Raw genomic sequence first — 18,790 nt, 5'->3', positions numbered from 1 at the left:
CCACCCGCACACGCTTCATCCTGCACACCTGCGTCTCACCTGCAGCACACAAAGCTTTTAAAACTGCAAGTTAATGCACAACTTCTGCAGGTCAAAGGTTCCGCTCAGAGGAGAGACAGCTGCCCCCCCCCCCCCCAGCTGTTATATCACGTTATCACCAGCTGTAGTGAAAGTCATGCTTTTACAATTATAAGACAATAATATTATTCTGCTTCTTGAGTACTTTAGTTTTTGCACTTTAAGTATGTTGTACTTTTACTTGATTCATACAAATTCATAAAAGTAAAGTGTGTCGTAATAAGATTGATAGTATGTAATATAAAAATAATAAGTATCGTGTAGTTAGTACAAAGTCACAGAATAATGTCATACAGACACCTGTATTCACCTACCTGTGATATTAATGAGCACTAATGTTTCTCCTCCGCGAGTGTTCACCTGCACAAAGGTGCATAACAAGTGTTAAAGTGTTTCCTGCGTGTCGACCTTTGGAACGAGTATTACGTCACACAGTACATGCGGTCAGTGTGCAGAGTCTCGCCTAGAATCACACCTCTCGCGATAACTCACGCACATTCCCACCGTCCGTCCACAGCGGAAGTCGAAGGTAAGGTCCTTAAAGCTCACTATGTTTGAATCCCGCCGCGGTTTGTTCGCGTTGAACCCGAACACACAGTCTGACCCGAACACACAGACAGAGAGGCTTCGGAATAAAGTTCATTTAACGCGTTATTACTGCGCACACTTCGCTCTTCGTGCTAGCTTTCACGTGCTTCTGGCTAGCGGCGGAACCATTGTTTGTTAGCATGCTTGCTAACCTTCACTGCTGGTTTGTCTGCAGGTGTAAACGCACTACAGGTGAACAGGGACACATGTCAAACATATCTCTTTATATATCTATAAAGGTGAACTTAATATGAAGTCTTTAAACTTCTCTTGCAGTTTAAAGATATTCACTTAACAATAATACAAACACAGAACAGCAGATTCATTTGTTATATATATTACTCAAAATGATAAATGGATCAGAATTGTTGATTTCCTTTATGTTTATACAGAATAAACAATGATGTCAGCCGCCAACCAAACATTAAAGAAGACTTCATCCTGCTGTTGATTCCTCTTCTTCCTCCTCTTCATCCTTCTTCATTGTAGGGTTCCAACACATGAACCTGTGTCATCACAAGACTTCAGAGCTGATTCATTGAGTTTCACTTTGATACTCAATGAATCAGCTTTACAGAAAGATTCTTCTTAAACGTGAACGTTAAATAAATGATGTGCAGATTAGTGGATGGTGTCGCCGCCTGGGAAGGAGCTCCTCTCATGAGAAGTGTTTCCTGTTTGTTTCCCTGCAGAAGATGTCGGCGACTTGTCCCCTCGTTTCTCTTCATTCACACTCGCACCAGCAGAGCATCCTGAGCAGATTCAACGAGCTGAGGAGGAGAGACGTCCTGTGCGACGTCACGCTTGTGGTGGAGGACGTGCACTTCAAGGCACACAGAGTCCTGCTGGCCGCCAGCAGCGAGCACTTCTCTGTCATGTTCAGGGCGGAGCCTCAGAGCGGGCAGGCGACCTGCCGGCTGCACGGCGTGTCTGCAGAGATGTTTGCAGCCGTGCTGGAGTTCATCTACAGCGCGCAGGTGTCTGTGCTGGAGGGCGCCTCGCCGCGGCTCCTCGCCGCGGCTCGTCTCATGGAGGTCAGCGACCTGGTGGAAGCGCTCACGGAGCTCCCGCGCTCTGCGGAGGAGGCTACAGGTGAGGAGGCGAAGGTAGACGCACCTGAGGTGCCAGATCTGTCCAAACGCAGAAGAGGACGACCAAAGAAGAATGTAGCAGAGCCGGAGGGGAGAGGTGCAGCGTGCGGGCGCTCCGAGGACGAGCAGTGTGCTGAGGCAGCGACAGACTCGCAGCCTAAAGACGAGACGGATTATAACCCAGGACTCCACCAGAGCCGGCAGAGCAAACGGAAGATCAGGCCCCCCGTGAAATACAAGAGCTACAAGGTGAGCAGCGACACGGCAGGAAGCAGAGAGCCGGGGAAGAGAGGCAGGAAGAGGAAGTACCCCGACACGGAGGCTCGCTGCGACGACTGCAGCAAAGTGTTCAAGAACCACCTGTTCTTAAAGATCCACCAGAGGACTCACACAGGTGTGTGTGTGTGTGTGTGTGTGTGTGTGTGTGTGTGTGTGTGTGTGTGTGTGTGTGTGTGTGTGTGTGTGTGTGTGTGTGTGTGTGTGTGTGTGTGTGTGTGTGTGTGTGTGTGTGTGTGTGTGTGTGTGTGTGTGTGTGTTCTGCATTTCATATTTCCACCTTGTCCCTCCCCAGGAGAGAAGCCTTTCCAGTGCCTGGTGTGTGTGAAGGCTTTTACACAGAAGCACACGCTGCAGGTGCACCAGCGCATGCACACGGGAGAGAAGCCGTTTGTGTGCAACGTCTGCTGCAAGGCGCTCTCCACCAAACACGCCCTGCAGGAGCACATGAACCTGCACCAAGGTTACACACGTTACACACGTTATACACGCTGTACTGCACGTTACACACGTTACACACGTTATACACGCTGTACTGCACGTTACACACGTTATACACGCTGTACTGCACGTTACACAGCACGTTACACACGTTACAAACGTTATACACGCTGTACTGCACGTTACACACGTTATACACGCTGTACTGCACGTTACACACGTTACACACGTTATACACGCTGTACTGCATGTTACACACGTTACACACGTTATACACTCTGTGCTGCACGTTACACACGTTATACACGCTGTACTGCATGTTACACACGTTACACACATTATACACGCTGTGCTGCACGTTACACACGTTATACACGCTGTGCTGCACGTTACACACGTTATACACGCTGTGCTGCACGTTACACACGTTATACACGTTATACACGCTGTGCTGCACGTTACACACGTTATACACGCTGTGCTGCACGTTACACACGTTATACACGTTATACACGCTGTGCTGCACGTTACACACGTTATACACGCTGTACTGCATGTTACACACGTTATACACGCTGTGCTGCACGTTACACACGTTATACACGCTGTGCTGCACGTTACACACGTTATACACGTTATACACGCTGTGCTGCACGTTACACACGTTATACACTCTGTACTGCATGTTACACACGTTATACACGCTGTGCTGCACGTTACACACGTTACACACGTTATACACTCTGTGCTGCACGTTACACACATTATACACGCTGTACTGCACGTTACACACGTTATACACGTTATACACGCTGTACTGCACGTTATACACGTTATACACGCTGTGCTGCACGTTACACACGTTACACACGTTATACACGCTGTACTGCACGTTATACACGTTATACACTCTGTGCTGCACGTTATACACGTTATACACACTGTGCTGCACGTTTACACACGTTACACACGTTATACACGCTGTACTGCACGTTACACACGTTACACACGTTATACACGCTGTACTGCACGTTATACACGTTACACACGTTATACACGCTGTGCTGCACGTTATACACGCTGTACTGCACGTTACACACGTTATACACGCTGTACTGCACGTTATACACGCTGTACTGCACGTTACACACGTTATACACGCTGTACTGCTTACCTGCACGTATACACGCTGTACTGCACGTTATACACGCTGTGTACTGCACGTTACACACGTTATACACGCTGTACTGCACGTTATACACGCTGGTACTGCACGTTATACACGCTGTACTGCACGTTACACACGTTATACACGCTGTACTGCACGTTATACACGCTGTACTGCACGTTATACACGCTTGTACTGCACGTTACACACGTTATACACGCTGTACTGCATGTTATACACGCTGTACTGCACGTTATACACGCTGTACTGCACGTTATACACGCTGTACTGCACGTTACACACGTTATACACGCTGTACTGAATGTTATACACGCTGTACTGCATGTTATACACGCTGTACACGCTGTACTGCCTGTTACACACGCCTGTACTGCACGTTATACACGCTGTACACGCTGTACTGCACGTTATACACGCTTGTACTGCACGTTACACACGTTATACACGCTGTACTGCACGTTACACACGCTGTACTGCACATTATACATGTTATACACGCTGTACTGCACATTATACACGCGTGTACTGCACGTTAGACACGTTATACACGCGTACTGCGCAGTATTTTCTGATCGATACCCTCCTGGAAGGATTTTTTGATTTGGTGAATATAAAATTGTAAATTGTGTATCTAACATAAAGAATTACAATTATATCAAATTCAAATGTATTAAATAATGTCATAAAAAAGTATATGTAATGTAAAGTCAGTTTGTTACCTTACCTTCATCCTCAGGAGATACATCCGGCAGCTGGGATAAATGGGGAAAGAGGTCACGCAGAAGAGGCAAGGAAGGAGTCACGACAGGGCAGACAGGGGAGGAAAGGAGGGCAGGAAGAGAGATGAGAGGATAGAGAGAGAGGAGAGAGAGAGAGAGGAGAAAAGAGAGGGAGGGAGAGATGAGGAGAAGAGGAGAGAGGAAGGAGCAGAGAGAGAGAGAGAGCGAGAAGAGCTAGATGGATGGATGGAGAGGTAGGGCAGAGAGAGGAGAGAGAGAGAGAGATAGAGAGAGATAGAGAAAGGGAGAAGAGAGGGGAGGTAGAGAGGGAGAGAGAGAGAGAAGGAGAAGAGAGAAAGGGAGGAGGAAGAGAAAGAGAGAAGAGAGAGAGAGGGGAGAGAGAGGGGATAGAGAGAGAGAAGAGAGAGAAGATAGGGAGAGAGATAGAGAGATAGGAAGAGAGGATGAGAGAGAGGAGAGAGAAAGATAGGTAAGAGTTGGAGAGAGAGAGGGAAGAGAGAGGAGAGAGAAAGAGATTATATAGATAGATGTAGATATATATATATATATATATATAATATATTATAATATATATAAATAGATGTATATATGTATTATATAGATATATAATTATATCTATATATATTTGAGTATAGATATATATATATATAATATATATAATATATTATATATATATATATATATATAATATATTATATATATATAATATATAATATATAATTTTAACGCAAGTCACTCTCTGACTAATGTATTTATGTTTTATTTTGACTTCAAGGCAAATCATTACCAGAATGTGTTCAGTGTCATCACAAGTTCATGGACACGGCTCAGCTGAAGAAGCACCTGAGAACTCACACAGGTAACGTCAGAGAAGATAAATATCATCTGAGATATGTTGATGATAATTGTAATGTGTTTACAGGTGAGAAGCCTTTTACCTGCGAGATCTGTGGGAAGTGTTTCACAGCTAAGAGCACGCTGCAGACTCACATCAGGATCCACAGGTGAGATACAAACCGTCATGTGATGCATTATTACTACAACACCTGTCATTTCAAACCAACTTAACAAAAGTGTTTTCCAGAGGAGAGAAGCCGTACGACTGCAGCCTCTGCAACAAGTCCTTCTCAGACCCGAGCGCCAGACGCAGACACGTGTCGTCCCACTCGGGGAAGAAACCCTTCACCTGCTCCTTCTGCAGCCTCTCCTTCACCCGCCTGGACAACCTGAAGACGCACACCAAGTCACACAACAAGGAACGAGCGGCGCCATCAGAGGAAGCCGCTGCGCCGCCGGAGGACGTGCGGAACATCCTGCAGCTGCAGCCGTACCAGCTGCCCCCCAGCTGCGAGCAGGAGATCCAGCTGGTGGTGACGGGAGACGACATCAACTTTGTGCCGGGTCAGAACCAGGAGATCCTCATCACTGAGGGGCAGGCGGCGGCCCCCTCCAGACTCACCCTCCTCACCCAGTCGGCAGGAAATGTGGCTCAGAGCGGCGGCGTGGACCCGAGCTCCCACATCCAGACTCTGAGCGTGCTGGAGGGCCCGGCGCAGCAGCCCGAGCAGATGCACGTCATCACTCTGAGTAAAGAGGCCATGCAGCACCTCCAGGCGCACCACGGCCCCCCGCAGCCCCTCCATGTCGCACAGCGGCCCGTCCAGCAGCTGCAGGTGCTGCACCAGCCGCTGACCGTGGACGCCTCGCAGGGGCCGGGGGGCCGCGAGCAGCACGGCCAGGCCATTCACATCAGCAGCCAGAGCAGCCAGCCCATCTCCATCAGCCAGACCAGCGAGCAGATCTCCAGCCACCACATCCAGGGACAGACCTTCCAGATCCAGGCAGGGACCGTGTCCTACCTGTACACCACCGGTGACCACAGCTGAAGCTGCAGGAGAGCTGAAGCTGCAGGAGAGCTGAAGCTGCAGGAGAGCTGAAGCTGCAGGAGAGCTGAAGCTGCAGGAGAGCTGAGGCTGCAGGAGAGCTGAGGCTGCAGGAGAGCTGAAGCTGCAGGAGAGCTGAGGCTGCAGGAGAGCTGAAGCTGCAGGAGAGCTGAAGCTGCAGGAGAGCTGAGGCTGCAGGAGAGCTGAGGCTGCAGGAGAGCTGAGGCTGCAGGAGAGCTGAAGCTGAGGCTGCAGGAGAGCTGAGGCTGCAGGAGAGCTGAAGCTGCAGGAGAGCTGAAGCTGCAGGAGAGCTGAAGCTGCAGGAAAGCTGCAGGAGAGCTGAAGCTGCAGGAGAGCTGAAGCTGCAGGAGAGCTGAAGCTGCAGGAGAGCTGAAGCTGCAGGAGAGCTGAAGCTGCAGGAGAGCTGAGGCTGCAGGAGAGCTGAAGCTGCAGGAGAGCTGAAGCTGCAGGAGAGCTGAAGCTGCAGGAGAGCTGAGGCTGCAGGAGAGCTGAAGCTGAGGCTGCAGGAGAGCTGAGGCTGCAGGAGAGCTGAAGCTGCAGGAGAGCTGAAGCTGAGGCTGCAGGAGAGCTGAGGCTGCAGGAGAGCTGAAGCTGCAGGAGAGCTGAGGCTGCAGGAGAGCTGAAGCTGCAGGAGAGCTGAAGCTGCAGGAGAGCTGAAGCTGCAGTTCACCACTAACTGACCTCTGTCGAGTTACTAAAACTGTATTTCCTCTCCTGCCTCGACGGAGAAGAATCAGAAACAAGTGTTGATGAAAACATCTGTTCACTTTGTGATGAACTGTCCCTTTAACTACAGTAATGAAACTCGTTACCAGTTTAACCTCAACATGCAACCTTTAATCTCACGGCTCTGTTCCTCCCGGATACAGCGTGTGATTGGTTCTTACCAGGAAGTGATTAGCCAATAGCAAACGGCCTCTCTGCAGTATTCCTCTGGAGACAGAAATAAAAGGTGCATCAAACACACTCAGGTGTTCAGTGGTTCTTTAAGCTTTATTTACAGCAGCACCAGCTCTGATACAGCCAAGAGAGTGTGTGTGTGTGTGTGTGTGTGTGTGTGTGTGTGTGAGAGAGTGTGTGATGTAGTAAATGAAGCGTCATCTCGTCCTGGTGCAGCTGCAGAAATGATATCTGGAAGAACAGCTGTGCACAATTTATTTTTTGTAAAATCAAGAAAATAAACAAATGAGATTCAATATTTCTGACATTAAAGGAATAATTCACCCCAAACTGGACGACTGATGCAGAGAGGGTCAGTGTGTGTGTGTGTGTGTGGGTGTGTGGGGGGGAGGATTCATCAGTTTGTGGTGAAGTGTTCCTTTACATCACACCTTTATGTTCCCTCAGTAGCTAAAGGTCCTCGTCCTGCTGAAAGACGTTGAAGCTTCTTCACGTCTCTGAAGCACACAACGCACACACACACACACACACACACGTAAATCAAATAAATAAGTCATTGAACAAGAAGACAGATGTTTCCAGCTGATACAGATGTAAACAAACACTTTGTTGTGTTGCCCTGACAACTGAATATTTATACTCTGGAAATCATCTTCACTTCAAGCACAAATGTTTTGGCAATTTTTATACTGTGGGTGTTTCTTTCTCACTGACCCCCCCACAGCACCTACTGTAGTGCTGATAACGGGGTGTGGGGGAGCTGCAGCAGCAAGAGGAGGACGAGGCGAAGATGGTGAAAGAGGTTCTGCAGCAAAAACATCATTAATACTATTAATGTTATTAATAATAACTTTATTAATGTTATTAATATAATATTAATAACTTTATTAATAATGTTAATATTAATTATATTATAATATCAATAACATTATTAATGTTATTAATAATAATATTATTAATAATATTATAATATTAATAATATTAACATTATTAATAATGTTATTATTAATGTTTAATAATATTAATATTATAATATTCATTAATAATATTAATATTATTATTAATAATGTTAATAATATTATTAACATTATTAATAATAATATTTATATTAACATTATTAATATGAATGTTATTAATCATTTAATAATGTTATTAATAATACTATTATTTATGTTATTTATATTATTATTAATAATGTTATTAATATTAATAACATTATTAATATTAACATTATTAATAATACTATTATTTATATTATTATTATTAATAACATTAATTCCTCTGAAGGAACAGGTTCACAGGATTTTAAAACAGGGTAAAATAGTCTAAATAAAATAAAACAAAAACCACACGTTCACATCTTGATAACATTCATTTCTACAGATTGATATTTGGTGCGTGACTCGGTGTATCAATGGGGGGGGGGGGTTAAATCTTTATGTCCTCCAGTTTAATGTAAACAGGCCGACGGCTGGTTTGGCAAACACGTTGGTTTCGGTATGAAAGTGAGAGCGAGCAGAGAAAGCCGGTGAAAAACAGAATTCCTGTTTCACTTAGTGAAGCTGCGTGAGTGATTCCCTGAGACTAAACACGAGTTGATGCTTTCATATAGATTTAATAAAATGTCCGTCTGTAGTTCCTCCTGTGACGCTCAACACTCGACGCCTCACATCGAAGATTATAGGACAAAACACGACATGAAAACACGTTTTGTTCCGTCGAGCTGCAGGACCATGAACCCCACATTTTCATCCCGCTCAACTCGGCACCCAGCTGTGAGCGGAAGTCTGTTTCAGGCTTCCTGAATTCCTGTTGGCGTTCTGGGCGGAGGCGAGGCGAGAGTCGAAGCTGAGGTCCAGGCAGTCTGCGTCCATCAGCTCGTTGCGGATGATTGAGTCCATGTCGCACTCCAGACTGCCGTTGAACACGTCAAGGTCCAGATCGGCGGGGAAGCGCTCCGGGCCGGACAGAGACGCGAGCTTGCTGGGAGACTTCGGCTGCTTGCCGTCGGCGTGGCTGGAGTCTTTGTCGGCGGTCGGCGAGCTGGCTTGCCAACCGGGCATCGAAGAGCTCTGTGCCTCGGCCGCGCCGACCACTGCCGCGTGGTCTTTATGGAGCAGCATGGCGTTGCGGCGGGAGTTCTGCAGCGTGATGGCCGTGCTGGCCTGCGACATCAGCGGGTCGGACTGCGTGAGCATCACGTTGCTGTGGTCGTGGCCGTCCAGGCTGAGCAGATCCTGCAGCGCCTGGTGGTCGCTGAAGTGCGAGACGCAGGAGAAGGTGGTCTGCTTGTTCTCCTGGATCGTCTGCATGGGCGACTGGCGCAGGCTCGTGATGGATGGCGGGCTAAAAAGCGGGTTGGGTCCGAAGCTGGCGGACGGGCTGCTCCCCGCGCAGCTGAAGGTAAACACCGAGCACTGATCGCTCTCATCTTCCTCTCCAGGAGGCTGCTGGGACGCCGTCAGGCTGATATTGTCTAAAAGGTCGTCCATCAGGTTGTCTGAGAGCCCGTCGTTGAGGTTCATGGTACCGGCCAGGTCCGAGAGCCCGGTGGGCCCCGTGGACGGGGACATGCTGCTGGGGCTGGAGTACAGCATCGGGGAGAGCGGCGAGTCGTCGTCCGGCACCTCGTCCAGCTCCAGGTTGGCCAGGATCGGGGACAGACGGCCGCTGAGCGTGCTCGCATTGGAATTGGTCCGGGAGCGGAAGTCGGTCCAGGCGTCCAGCTCGTCGCTGCTGCGGGAGGTGGGACTTCCTGTCCACTTGGAGAGGCTGGACGAGCTCTCGCCGCTGCCTTCCTGAGCCGCCTGCAGCGACGCTTTCTTCTTGGTGGCTCGTCCTCGAGCTCCTTTGATGTACTTGCTGTTGTCCATGGATACGGCTCGTCGGCGCGGAGCTTTGCCTCCTTTCCCGCCTTCTGGGTTGACGATCCACCAGGAGCTTTTCCCCGTTCCTTCATTCTGCACCTTCACAAAGCGACTGTGGAGGGACAGATTGTGTCGGATGGAGTTCTGTAAAAGGAAACAAATAAAAATAATTAAATTAAAGCTGAAGATTCTCCAACAGTATCATCAGAAGCTTCACTTTAAATCTGTTCCCAGAGATGGAAACATTCTGCATGATATGCTTCCATTTTTCCCCCTTTAATTATGGAGTTTCTTTTAGGAAGTTTTTCCTTGTGCGATGCGAGGGTGTAAGGGTAGAGGGTCTAAGGACAGAGGGTCTAAGGACAGAGGGTCTGAGGACAGAGGGTCTGAGGACAGAGGGTGTAAAGACAGAGGGTCTAAGAACAGAGGGTCTAAAGACAGAGGGTCTAAGGACAGAGGGTCTAAAGACAGAGGGTCTAAGGACAGAGGGTCTAAGGACAGAGGGTCTAAGGACAGAGGGTCTAAGGACAGAGGGTCTAAGGACAGAGGGTCTGAGGACAGAGGGTCTGAGGACAGAGGGTCTGAGGACAGAGGGTCTGAGGACAGAGGGTGTAAGGACAGAGGGTCTGAGGACAGAGGGTGTCGTATCCTGTACAGTCTGTAAACACAGAGACAAATGTATAATTTGTGATATTGGGCTGTATAAATACATTTGATTTGATGATATGAAGTTTTCTGAAACTAGAATGAAGCGTCTCGATGCTTCAGTTATTCCTGCACAAACTTCTCTCCTCATAGATTTATCGATTATCATGAAGAGACAGTGTTTTAGATACATCCCATAATAAGTTACACATTCAACTTCACTTTGAGAATATAAAAACATTCTAGTCGTTTTTATGTAACATACATGAACGTCTCTCTGGAGGAGCGTCACTGAGTCGATGTCTCGAGAAAGCTCTTATTTAATAAATCAATGCAGTGACCTTTGACCACCAAAATCTAATCAGTTCCTCCTTGAGTCCACGTGCACGTTTGCGCCAAATTAGAAGAAATTTGTTCTTGAGATATTACGTGCAGGAAAACAAAAGATAAACCTGGATGTGTTTCCTGATTCTTATCTCCACGAGCAACAAGACTCATCAACATCCGTTACTGAGGTTCTCACACTGAAGCAGGTTCTCACACTGAAGCACGTTCTCACACTGAAGCAGGTTCTCACACTGAAGCACGCTCTCACACTGAAGCAGGTTCTCACACTGAAGCACGTTCTCACACTGAAGCTGGTTCTCACACTGAAGCAGGTTCTCACACTGAAGCAGGCTCTCACACTGAAGCAGGTTCTCACACTGAAGCACGCTCTCACACTGAAGCAGGTTCTCACACTGAAGCAGGTTCTCACACTGAAGCACACTGAAGCAGGTTCTCACACTGAAGCACAGTTCTCACACTGAAGCACGTTCTCACACTGAAGCACGTTCTCACACTGAAGCAGATTCTCACACTGAAGCACGCTCGCACGTTCTCACACTGAAGCAGGTTCTCACACTGAAGCACGTTCTCACACTGAAGCAGGTTCTCACACTGAAGCAGGTTCTCACACTGAAGCAGGTTCTCACACTGAAGCACACTGAAGCAGGTTCTCACACTGAAGCACATTCTCACACTGAAGCACGTTCTCACACTGAAGCACGTTCTCACACTGAAGCACGTTCTCACACTGAAGCACGTTCTCACTGAGGCACGTTCTCACACTGAAGCACGTTCTCACACTGAAGCACGTTCTCACACTGAAGCACGTTCTCACACTGAAGCAGGTTCTCACACTGAAGCACGCTCTCACACTGAAGCAGGTTCTCACACTGAAGCACGTTCTCACTGAAGCACGCTCTCACACTGAAGCACGTTCTCACACTGAAGCACGTTCTCACACTGAAGCACGCTCTCACACTGAAGCACGTTCTCACACTGAAGCACGTTCTCACACTGAAGCACGTTCTCACACTGAAGCACGTTCTCACACTGAAGCACGTTCTCACACTGAAGCACGCTCTCACACTGAAGCACGCTCTCACACTGAAGCAGGTTCTCACACTGAAGCACGTTCTCACACTGAAGCACGTTCTCACACTGAAGCACGTTCTCACACTGAAGCACGCTCTCACACTGAAGCAGGTTCTCACACTGAAGCACGTTCTCACTGAAGCACGCTCTCACACTGAAGCACGCTCTCACACCGACACCTTTCTGTAGCTCTTGTTCCCAAACATGTAGAAGTTCAACATCTGGAGGCGGTACTGAGTCAGAGGTCACCGGGAGAAGGTCCAGCATAATTCTCTTAAGCTTGAATTAACTTGAGTAAACCAAAGTCCCATTTAAATCCATGTCTCAGAAGATTAAAGTAATCAAACCACTTGTACTACACAAGCTTCACCGTGTGGATCCATAACATCAGCAATGCTTCTAAGCTGTTAAAGGGTTAAAGGTCAACACTTTCATCACTTACAACAACAACACTCACTTCAGGAGTCTCAACGCTTTTCTTTCTTATTGGCAACCAACTTATGGTGACACCAGACTCCATTGACAAAAGCAGTGATTTTACCTCAGACTGCAGCGGCTGCATCTGTTAGTTTGTGTGATTCGATGAATCCCAACTGACGCGTTCAAACACCAACGTTTTGTTTTGTTCCTTTAATTTAATATAAAACAGAGAAAAGCAGAAAATCTTAACTTAAAAAACATTTCTGCAGGAAAATTAATCAATTATCAAACCCCCCCCCCCCCCTTATGTTCTCATCAATGAATCAATCAGCTGACTCTGAATGATGTAGGTCAGCGTGGCAGCATGAGAGAAGTCAGTGTTTCTCTGGATGAACGCCCCCCCCCCCGCCGCTGCTGAGCGTCCGATTTGCTGCTTTTCTCTGTTTTATTTCATATTAAAACTTCCTGCATTGAATTCATTAATGTAAAAAGAAGGTTTTAATTGGCAGTAAATATAAATGTCTTATAGCAAAGTGTTAAAATGCTAATAAATTGGAAGTAACATTTTATAAATAAATAAAATAAAGTCTCAGAATAATTGGCGACATCTATTGAGTTTTTATATGATCGACCTGAAACCATTACAGTAATTATTTATGCAGAACGGGCTTCTCTGTGTTTCTCAAACTGTTGATGTAGAAGATAATCTGCAGTTTGTTCCATCATTTAAAGAAAGTGAAAGTTTCCAACGGTGCACGTTGGACCGGCTGGTGATCAGCTGCAGCCGCGCGTCAGGCAGCTGCGAAGCATCTGGTGGAGATGCTGATGTCAGCGCTCGTGAACATTAACCATCAATCCGCTATAAGCATGAACACATCGACACGAGGACAATCTTCACCTTTTCATTTCTGACGAGCTGCAAACAGAACGTCTTTAAAGTTTGTTTCCATCTTCTCTAAAAACATGAAGGAACTCCCTAGAGATCTTCCTGCACCCCCACATCCTACAGTGCAAAATTACAGACCTATTTCCAGAGTTTTTCTACCCCCCCCCCACCACCGTCTAAATCCTGCAAAGCTCAAAGCTTTCATCAGACTTGATTCCATGACAGATGAATTGGTTTTCCAGGCCGAACTAATCCTTCAAATCAAACAGAAGCAGAGAGAAGTGTTGGTGCTGCAGCCTGTTCCACACACACACACACACACACACACACACACACACACACACACACACACGATCTGTGTGAGCTTTGCGTCAGCTGCAGAACATAAATATAAATGTCTATAAACACTCAACAGAACTGGTCCTTTAACTCCTCGTGCTTCAGGCTACACAAGAGTCTCAGGGCAGGAGGGGGAATGAGGAAGATTCTTAAGTATTTATCATTTTGTTGTCAGTATATGTGCTATACTATATATATATATATATATATATATATATATATATATATATATATATATATATATATACATACATACATACACACTCTCATGTGGAGTTTGATTTAATCTCAAATGCGATTTTTACGTCCACATTTACAACTTTTTCCTCAAAATGTTCGACTTTATTCCCAGCTTTGACTTTCTCGAGCCGTTTCATGAGGTGGAAACTCGTCATCACAATTTTATTCTCAAAATGCAAAATTAAATAAAAGTCTTCATCTCACTTTCCAACATTCCTCAGTAGCAGCCACACATTTCCCAGCTGATTATTTGCACCCAAATATGCCTGAAAATAAAATCGTCCTGTGAGCGTAAATATATGCAGAGAACAGTTTACAGGCCTGCATGTGCCTTCATGTGTCTGCATGTGTCTGCATGTGTCTGCATGTGTCTGCATGTGCCTTCAAGTGTCTGCATGTGCCTTCATGCGTCTGCATGTGTCTGCATGTGTCTTCATATGCCTGCATGTGCCTTCATGTGTCTGCATGTGCCTTCAAGTGTCTGCATGTGCCTGCATGTGTCTTCATGTGCCTTCAAGTGTCTGCATGTGCCTGCATGTGTCTTCATATGCCTGCATGTGCCTTCAAGTGTCTGCATGTGCCTTCATGTGTCTGCATGTGCCTTCAAGTGTCTGCATGTGCCTTCAAGTGTCTGCATGTGCCTTCAAGTGTCTGCATGTGCCTTCAAGTGTCTGCATGTGCCTTCAAGTGTCTGCATGTGCCTTCAAGTGTCTGCATGTGCCTTCATGTGTCTGCATGTGCCTTCATGTGTCTGCATGTGCCTTCATGTGTCTGCATGTGCCTTCAAGTGTCTGCATGTGCCTTCAAGTGTCTGCATGTGCCTTCAAGTGTCTGCATGTGCCTTCAAGTGTCTGCATGTGCCTTCATGTGTCTGCATGTGCCTTCAAGTGTCTGCATGTGCCTTCAAGTGTCTGCATGTGCCTTCAAGTGTCTGCATGTGCCTTCAAGTGTCTGCATGTGCCTTCATGTGTCTGCATGTGCCTTCATGTGTCTGCATGTGCCTTCAAGTGCCTTCATGTGCCTTCATGTGCCTGCATGTGTCTGCATGTGCCTTCAAGTGTCTGCATGTGCCTTCATGTGTCTGCATGTGCCTTCAAGTGTCTGCATGTGCCTTCATGTGTCTGCATGTGTCTGCATGTGCCTTCAAGTGTCTTCATGTGCCTTCATGTGTCTGCATGTGCCTTCAAGTGTCTGCATGTGCCTTCATGTGTCTGCATGTGCCTTCATGTGTCTGCATGTGTCTGCATGTGCCTTCAAGTGTCTGCATGTGCCTTCATGTGTCTGCATGTGCCTTCATGTGTCTGCATGTGCCTTCATGTGTCTGCATGTGCCTTCAAGTGTCTGCATGTGCCTTCAAGTGTCTGCACGTGCCTGCATGTGTCTGCATGTGCCTTCAAGTGCCTTCATGTGCCTTCATGTGCCTGCATGTGCCTTCATGTGTCTGCATGTGTCTGCATGTGCCTTCAAGTGTCTTCATGTGCCTTCATGTGTCTGCATGTGCCTTCAAGTGTCTGCATGTGCCTTCATGTGTCTGCATGTGCCTTCATGTGTCTGCATGTGTCTGCATGTGCCTTCAAGTGTCTGCATGTGCCTTCAAGTGTCTGCATGTGCCTTCATGTGTCTGCATGTGCCTTCAAGTGTCTTCATGTGCCTTCATGTGCCTGCATGTGCCTTCATGTGTCTGCACGTGCCTTCAAGTGTCTGCATGTGTCTGCAAGTGTCTGCATGTGCCTTCAAGTGTCTGCATGTGCCTTCATGTGTCTGCATGTGCCTTCAAGTGTCTGCATGTGCCTTCATGTGTCTGCATGTGCCTTCAAGTGTCTGCATGTGCCTTCATGTGTCTGCATGTGCCTTCAAGTGTCTGCATGTGCCTTCAAGTGTCTGCATGTGCCTTCATGTGTCTGCATGTGCCTGCATGTGTCTGCATGTACCTTCAAGTGTCTGCATGTGCCTTCATGTGTCTGCACGTGCCTGCATGTGCCTTCAAGTGTCTGCATGTGCCTTCATGTGTCTGCATGTGCCTTCAAGTGTCTGCATGTGCCTTCATGTGTCTGCATGTGCCTTCATGTGTCTGCATGTGTCTGCATGTGCCTTCAAGTGTCTGCATGTGCCTTCAAGTGTCTGCATGTGCCTTCATGTGTCTGCATGTGCCTTCAAGTGTCTTCATGTGCCTTCATGTGCCTTCATGTGCCTGCATGTGCCTTCATGTGTCTGCACGTGCCTTCAAGTGTCTGCATGTGTCTGCAAGTGTCTGCATGTGCCTTCAAGTGTCTGCATGTGCCTTCATGTGTCTGCATGTGCCTTCAAGTGTCTGCATGTGCCTTCATGTGTCTGCATGTGCCTTCAAGTGTCTGCATGTGCCTTCATGTGTCTGCATGTGCCTTCAAGTGTCTGCATGTGCCTTCAAGTGTCTGCATGTGCCTTCATGTGTCTGCATGTGCCTGCATGTGTCTGCATGTACCTTCAAGTGTCTGCATGTGCCTTCATGTGTCTGCACGTGCCTGCATGTGCCTTCAAGTGTCTGCATGTGCCTTCAAGTGTCTGCATGTGCCTTCAAGTGTCTGCATGTACCTTCAAGTGTCTGCACGTGCCTGCATGTGTCTGCATGTGCCTTCATGTGTCTGCATGTGCCTTCAAGTGTCTGCATGTACCTTCAAGTGTCTGCACGTGCCTGCATGTGTCTGCATGTGCCTTCATGTGTCTGCATGTGCCTTCAAGTGCCAGCATGTACCTTCGTGTGTCTTCGAGTGCCTGCGTGTGCATGTGCCTGCATGTGTCTGCATGTGTCTGCATGTGCCCGCATGTGTCTGCATGTGTCTTCACATGACCATGGGTCTTTGTTATGACGGCAGCAGCAGCAGCTTGTCCCGCTCACCTTCCAGCCTGCAGAGCTGTTGCTGTCGCCTTTGTCCTTGAAATACGGCACAGACCTCACCATCCAGTCATAGATCTGGGACAAGGTCAGCCTGTTCTCGGGGGAGCTCTCGATTGCCTGGGTAATGAGGTCTGCATAGGAGTAGTTTCCCCAGGCGTTCCTGCGGGCGGAGGACTTCCTCAGCTGCTGCGAGGCAGAGCCGCCCGGAGCCGCTGGGGGGGTATGCGCGGAGGAGGGCGAGCCATCGGCGGCCTCCTCCTTGCAGGGGCCGCGCTGCACCTCCACAGGCTGGGAGATGGAGCTGCTCAGTGCTCGGGATTTAACTACAGCCTCGCTACTGGCTGCCGGAGCCTCCCTGCATCCCTCATCATCCTCCTCTTCAGGGATTACGTCAGTGTCATTTGTCCCGAGTTTGTCCGCACCAGACTCCGGACGGGGCAGGGGCCAAGTGCATGAGCGTGGCCGCTTCTGGGGCTCGAAATCCGGATCTATCTCAACGTTTAGGGGGGAGTCGTCACGCGGCGCCTCAGCCATGTTAACTGCAATATCTCGGTCGCTGCACAAAGGGTTATAAAATCACTCGGGTCGCATTCCATCAATGTTGTGTGCAGTTTATTTACTATGCACGGTATGCAAATGTCCAGCCTGCAGTCCAGCACGTGTCCGCCCGTCCTCCTGCAAGGCGTCTCTCTATCCGCAGAGCATTAACAAAACATTGCCTTTTCTCGTGCACAGCCCACACCCTGGACAACATGCGTTGCAATTTTGCACAAATGTTGCGTTAAAGAGTCCTCAGAGGAATCCAAACCGCGCTCCTCCACCCGCGTCCTGCACCGCGATCCTGCGACGTGCATGTCACAAGAAACGTGATCAAATGTGCTCCAGCTAATGCCTCCACATCAGCTGCATCACTCCGCACACAGCTGCCATCTTGACCATTTCCTTTCCCAAGTTCTTTATCATCCGTGCGGGGAGCTGCTGTCCAGATACCATCAAGGCGGGGAGTGCTTCCTCCAGGCCCTGCAGCCCTTTGTAGAAAAAAGGGGCCACTGGAGGAATGTGGCGAGGCTTCAATCCGCCCTCTCAAGAGCTAAACCCCATAATGATGTGGCTGTACATCTGTGGCATCTCGAACAGCAGCACGGTGTCCTCCGTGTGGCCGGCTGCCTGCACACACTTCATTCAATCTGCTGCTGCAAAGCAAAACCTCACGATCCTGATCCTGCCCCCTGGACTGCACTTAAAGAGACAGTGTGGAGATTTCTGCAGGCCACTGCCATCACTTCAATCTGATCAGCATACTGAAAGAAACTCCTGAAGCTCAAGGGATCCACTGTTATTTGAATTAAAGGTACAATAAGTAACATTCCCACTTTAAAATGTTTTAATAACTCTCCCTGTGTTGTATATGTAGTGAGACAGAGAAATGTGTAATGTCCCTGAAGGTAACGTTTCCTCTCTCTCCTGTCATGGTGTCATCAGTCCTGTGTTGTATATGTAGTGAGACAGAGACATGTGTAATGTCCCTGAAGGTAACGTTTCCTCTCTCTCCTGTCATGGTGTCATCAGTCCTGTGTTGTATATGTAGTGAGACAGAGACATGTGTAATGTCCCTGAAGGTAACGTTTCCTCTCTCTCCTGTCATGGTGTCATCAGTCCTGTGTTGTATATGTAGTGAGACAGAGAAATGTGTAATGTCCTTGAAGGTAACGTTTCCTCTCTCTCCTGTCATGGTGTCATCAGTCCTGTGTTGTATATGTAGTGAGACAGAGACATGTGTAATGTTCCTGAAGGTAACGTTTCCTCGCTCTCCTGTCATGGTGTCATCAGTCCTGTGTTGTATATGTAGTGAGACAGAGACATGTGTAATGTCCCTGAAGGTAACGTTTCCT

At 47.8% G+C, this 18,790-nt stretch overlaps 2 protein-coding genes across 2 annotated transcripts; one reads left to right on the top strand and one right to left on the bottom strand.

Moving 5' to 3' along the window:
• The first annotated feature begins 617 nt into the window (after nt 1-617).
• Nucleotides 618-6,401, top strand: LOC115004873 (zinc finger and BTB domain-containing protein 24-like). The gene is made up of 6 exons (XM_029426603.1): nt 618-2,151; nt 2,329-2,579; nt 4,400-4,436; nt 5,179-5,262; nt 5,326-5,407; nt 5,488-6,401. The coding sequence occupies exons 1-6, from the start codon at nt 1,362-1,364 to the stop codon at nt 6,287-6,289; spliced, it is 2,046 nt and encodes a 681-aa protein (XP_029282463.1). The 5' UTR covers nt 618-1,361; the 3' UTR covers nt 6,290-6,401.
• A 2,405-nt stretch (nt 6,402-8,806) lies between these two features.
• foxo3a (forkhead box O3A) lies at nt 8,807-18,244 on the bottom strand. The gene is made up of 2 exons (XM_029426611.1): nt 16,899-18,244; nt 8,807-10,218 (listed from the first exon to the last, which is right to left on the bottom strand). Exons 1-2 carry the CDS (start codon nt 17,430-17,432, stop codon nt 8,965-8,967), a joined length of 1,788 nt encoding a protein of 595 aa, XP_029282471.1. The 5' UTR covers nt 17,433-18,244; the 3' UTR covers nt 8,807-8,964.
• Nucleotides 18,245-18,790: the final 546 nt, after the last annotated feature.

This window comes from Cottoperca gobio, unplaced genomic scaffold (genome assembly GCF_900634415.1).
Source record: "Cottoperca gobio unplaced genomic scaffold, fCotGob3.1 fCotGob3_208arrow_ctg1, whole genome shotgun sequence".
In the NCBI taxonomy this organism is placed as follows: Eukaryota; Metazoa; Chordata; class Actinopteri; order Perciformes; family Bovichtidae; genus Cottoperca; species Cottoperca gobio.
Note: the sequence above shows the minus strand (reverse complement) of the source record. Positions and strands in the feature narration are given on the sequence as shown.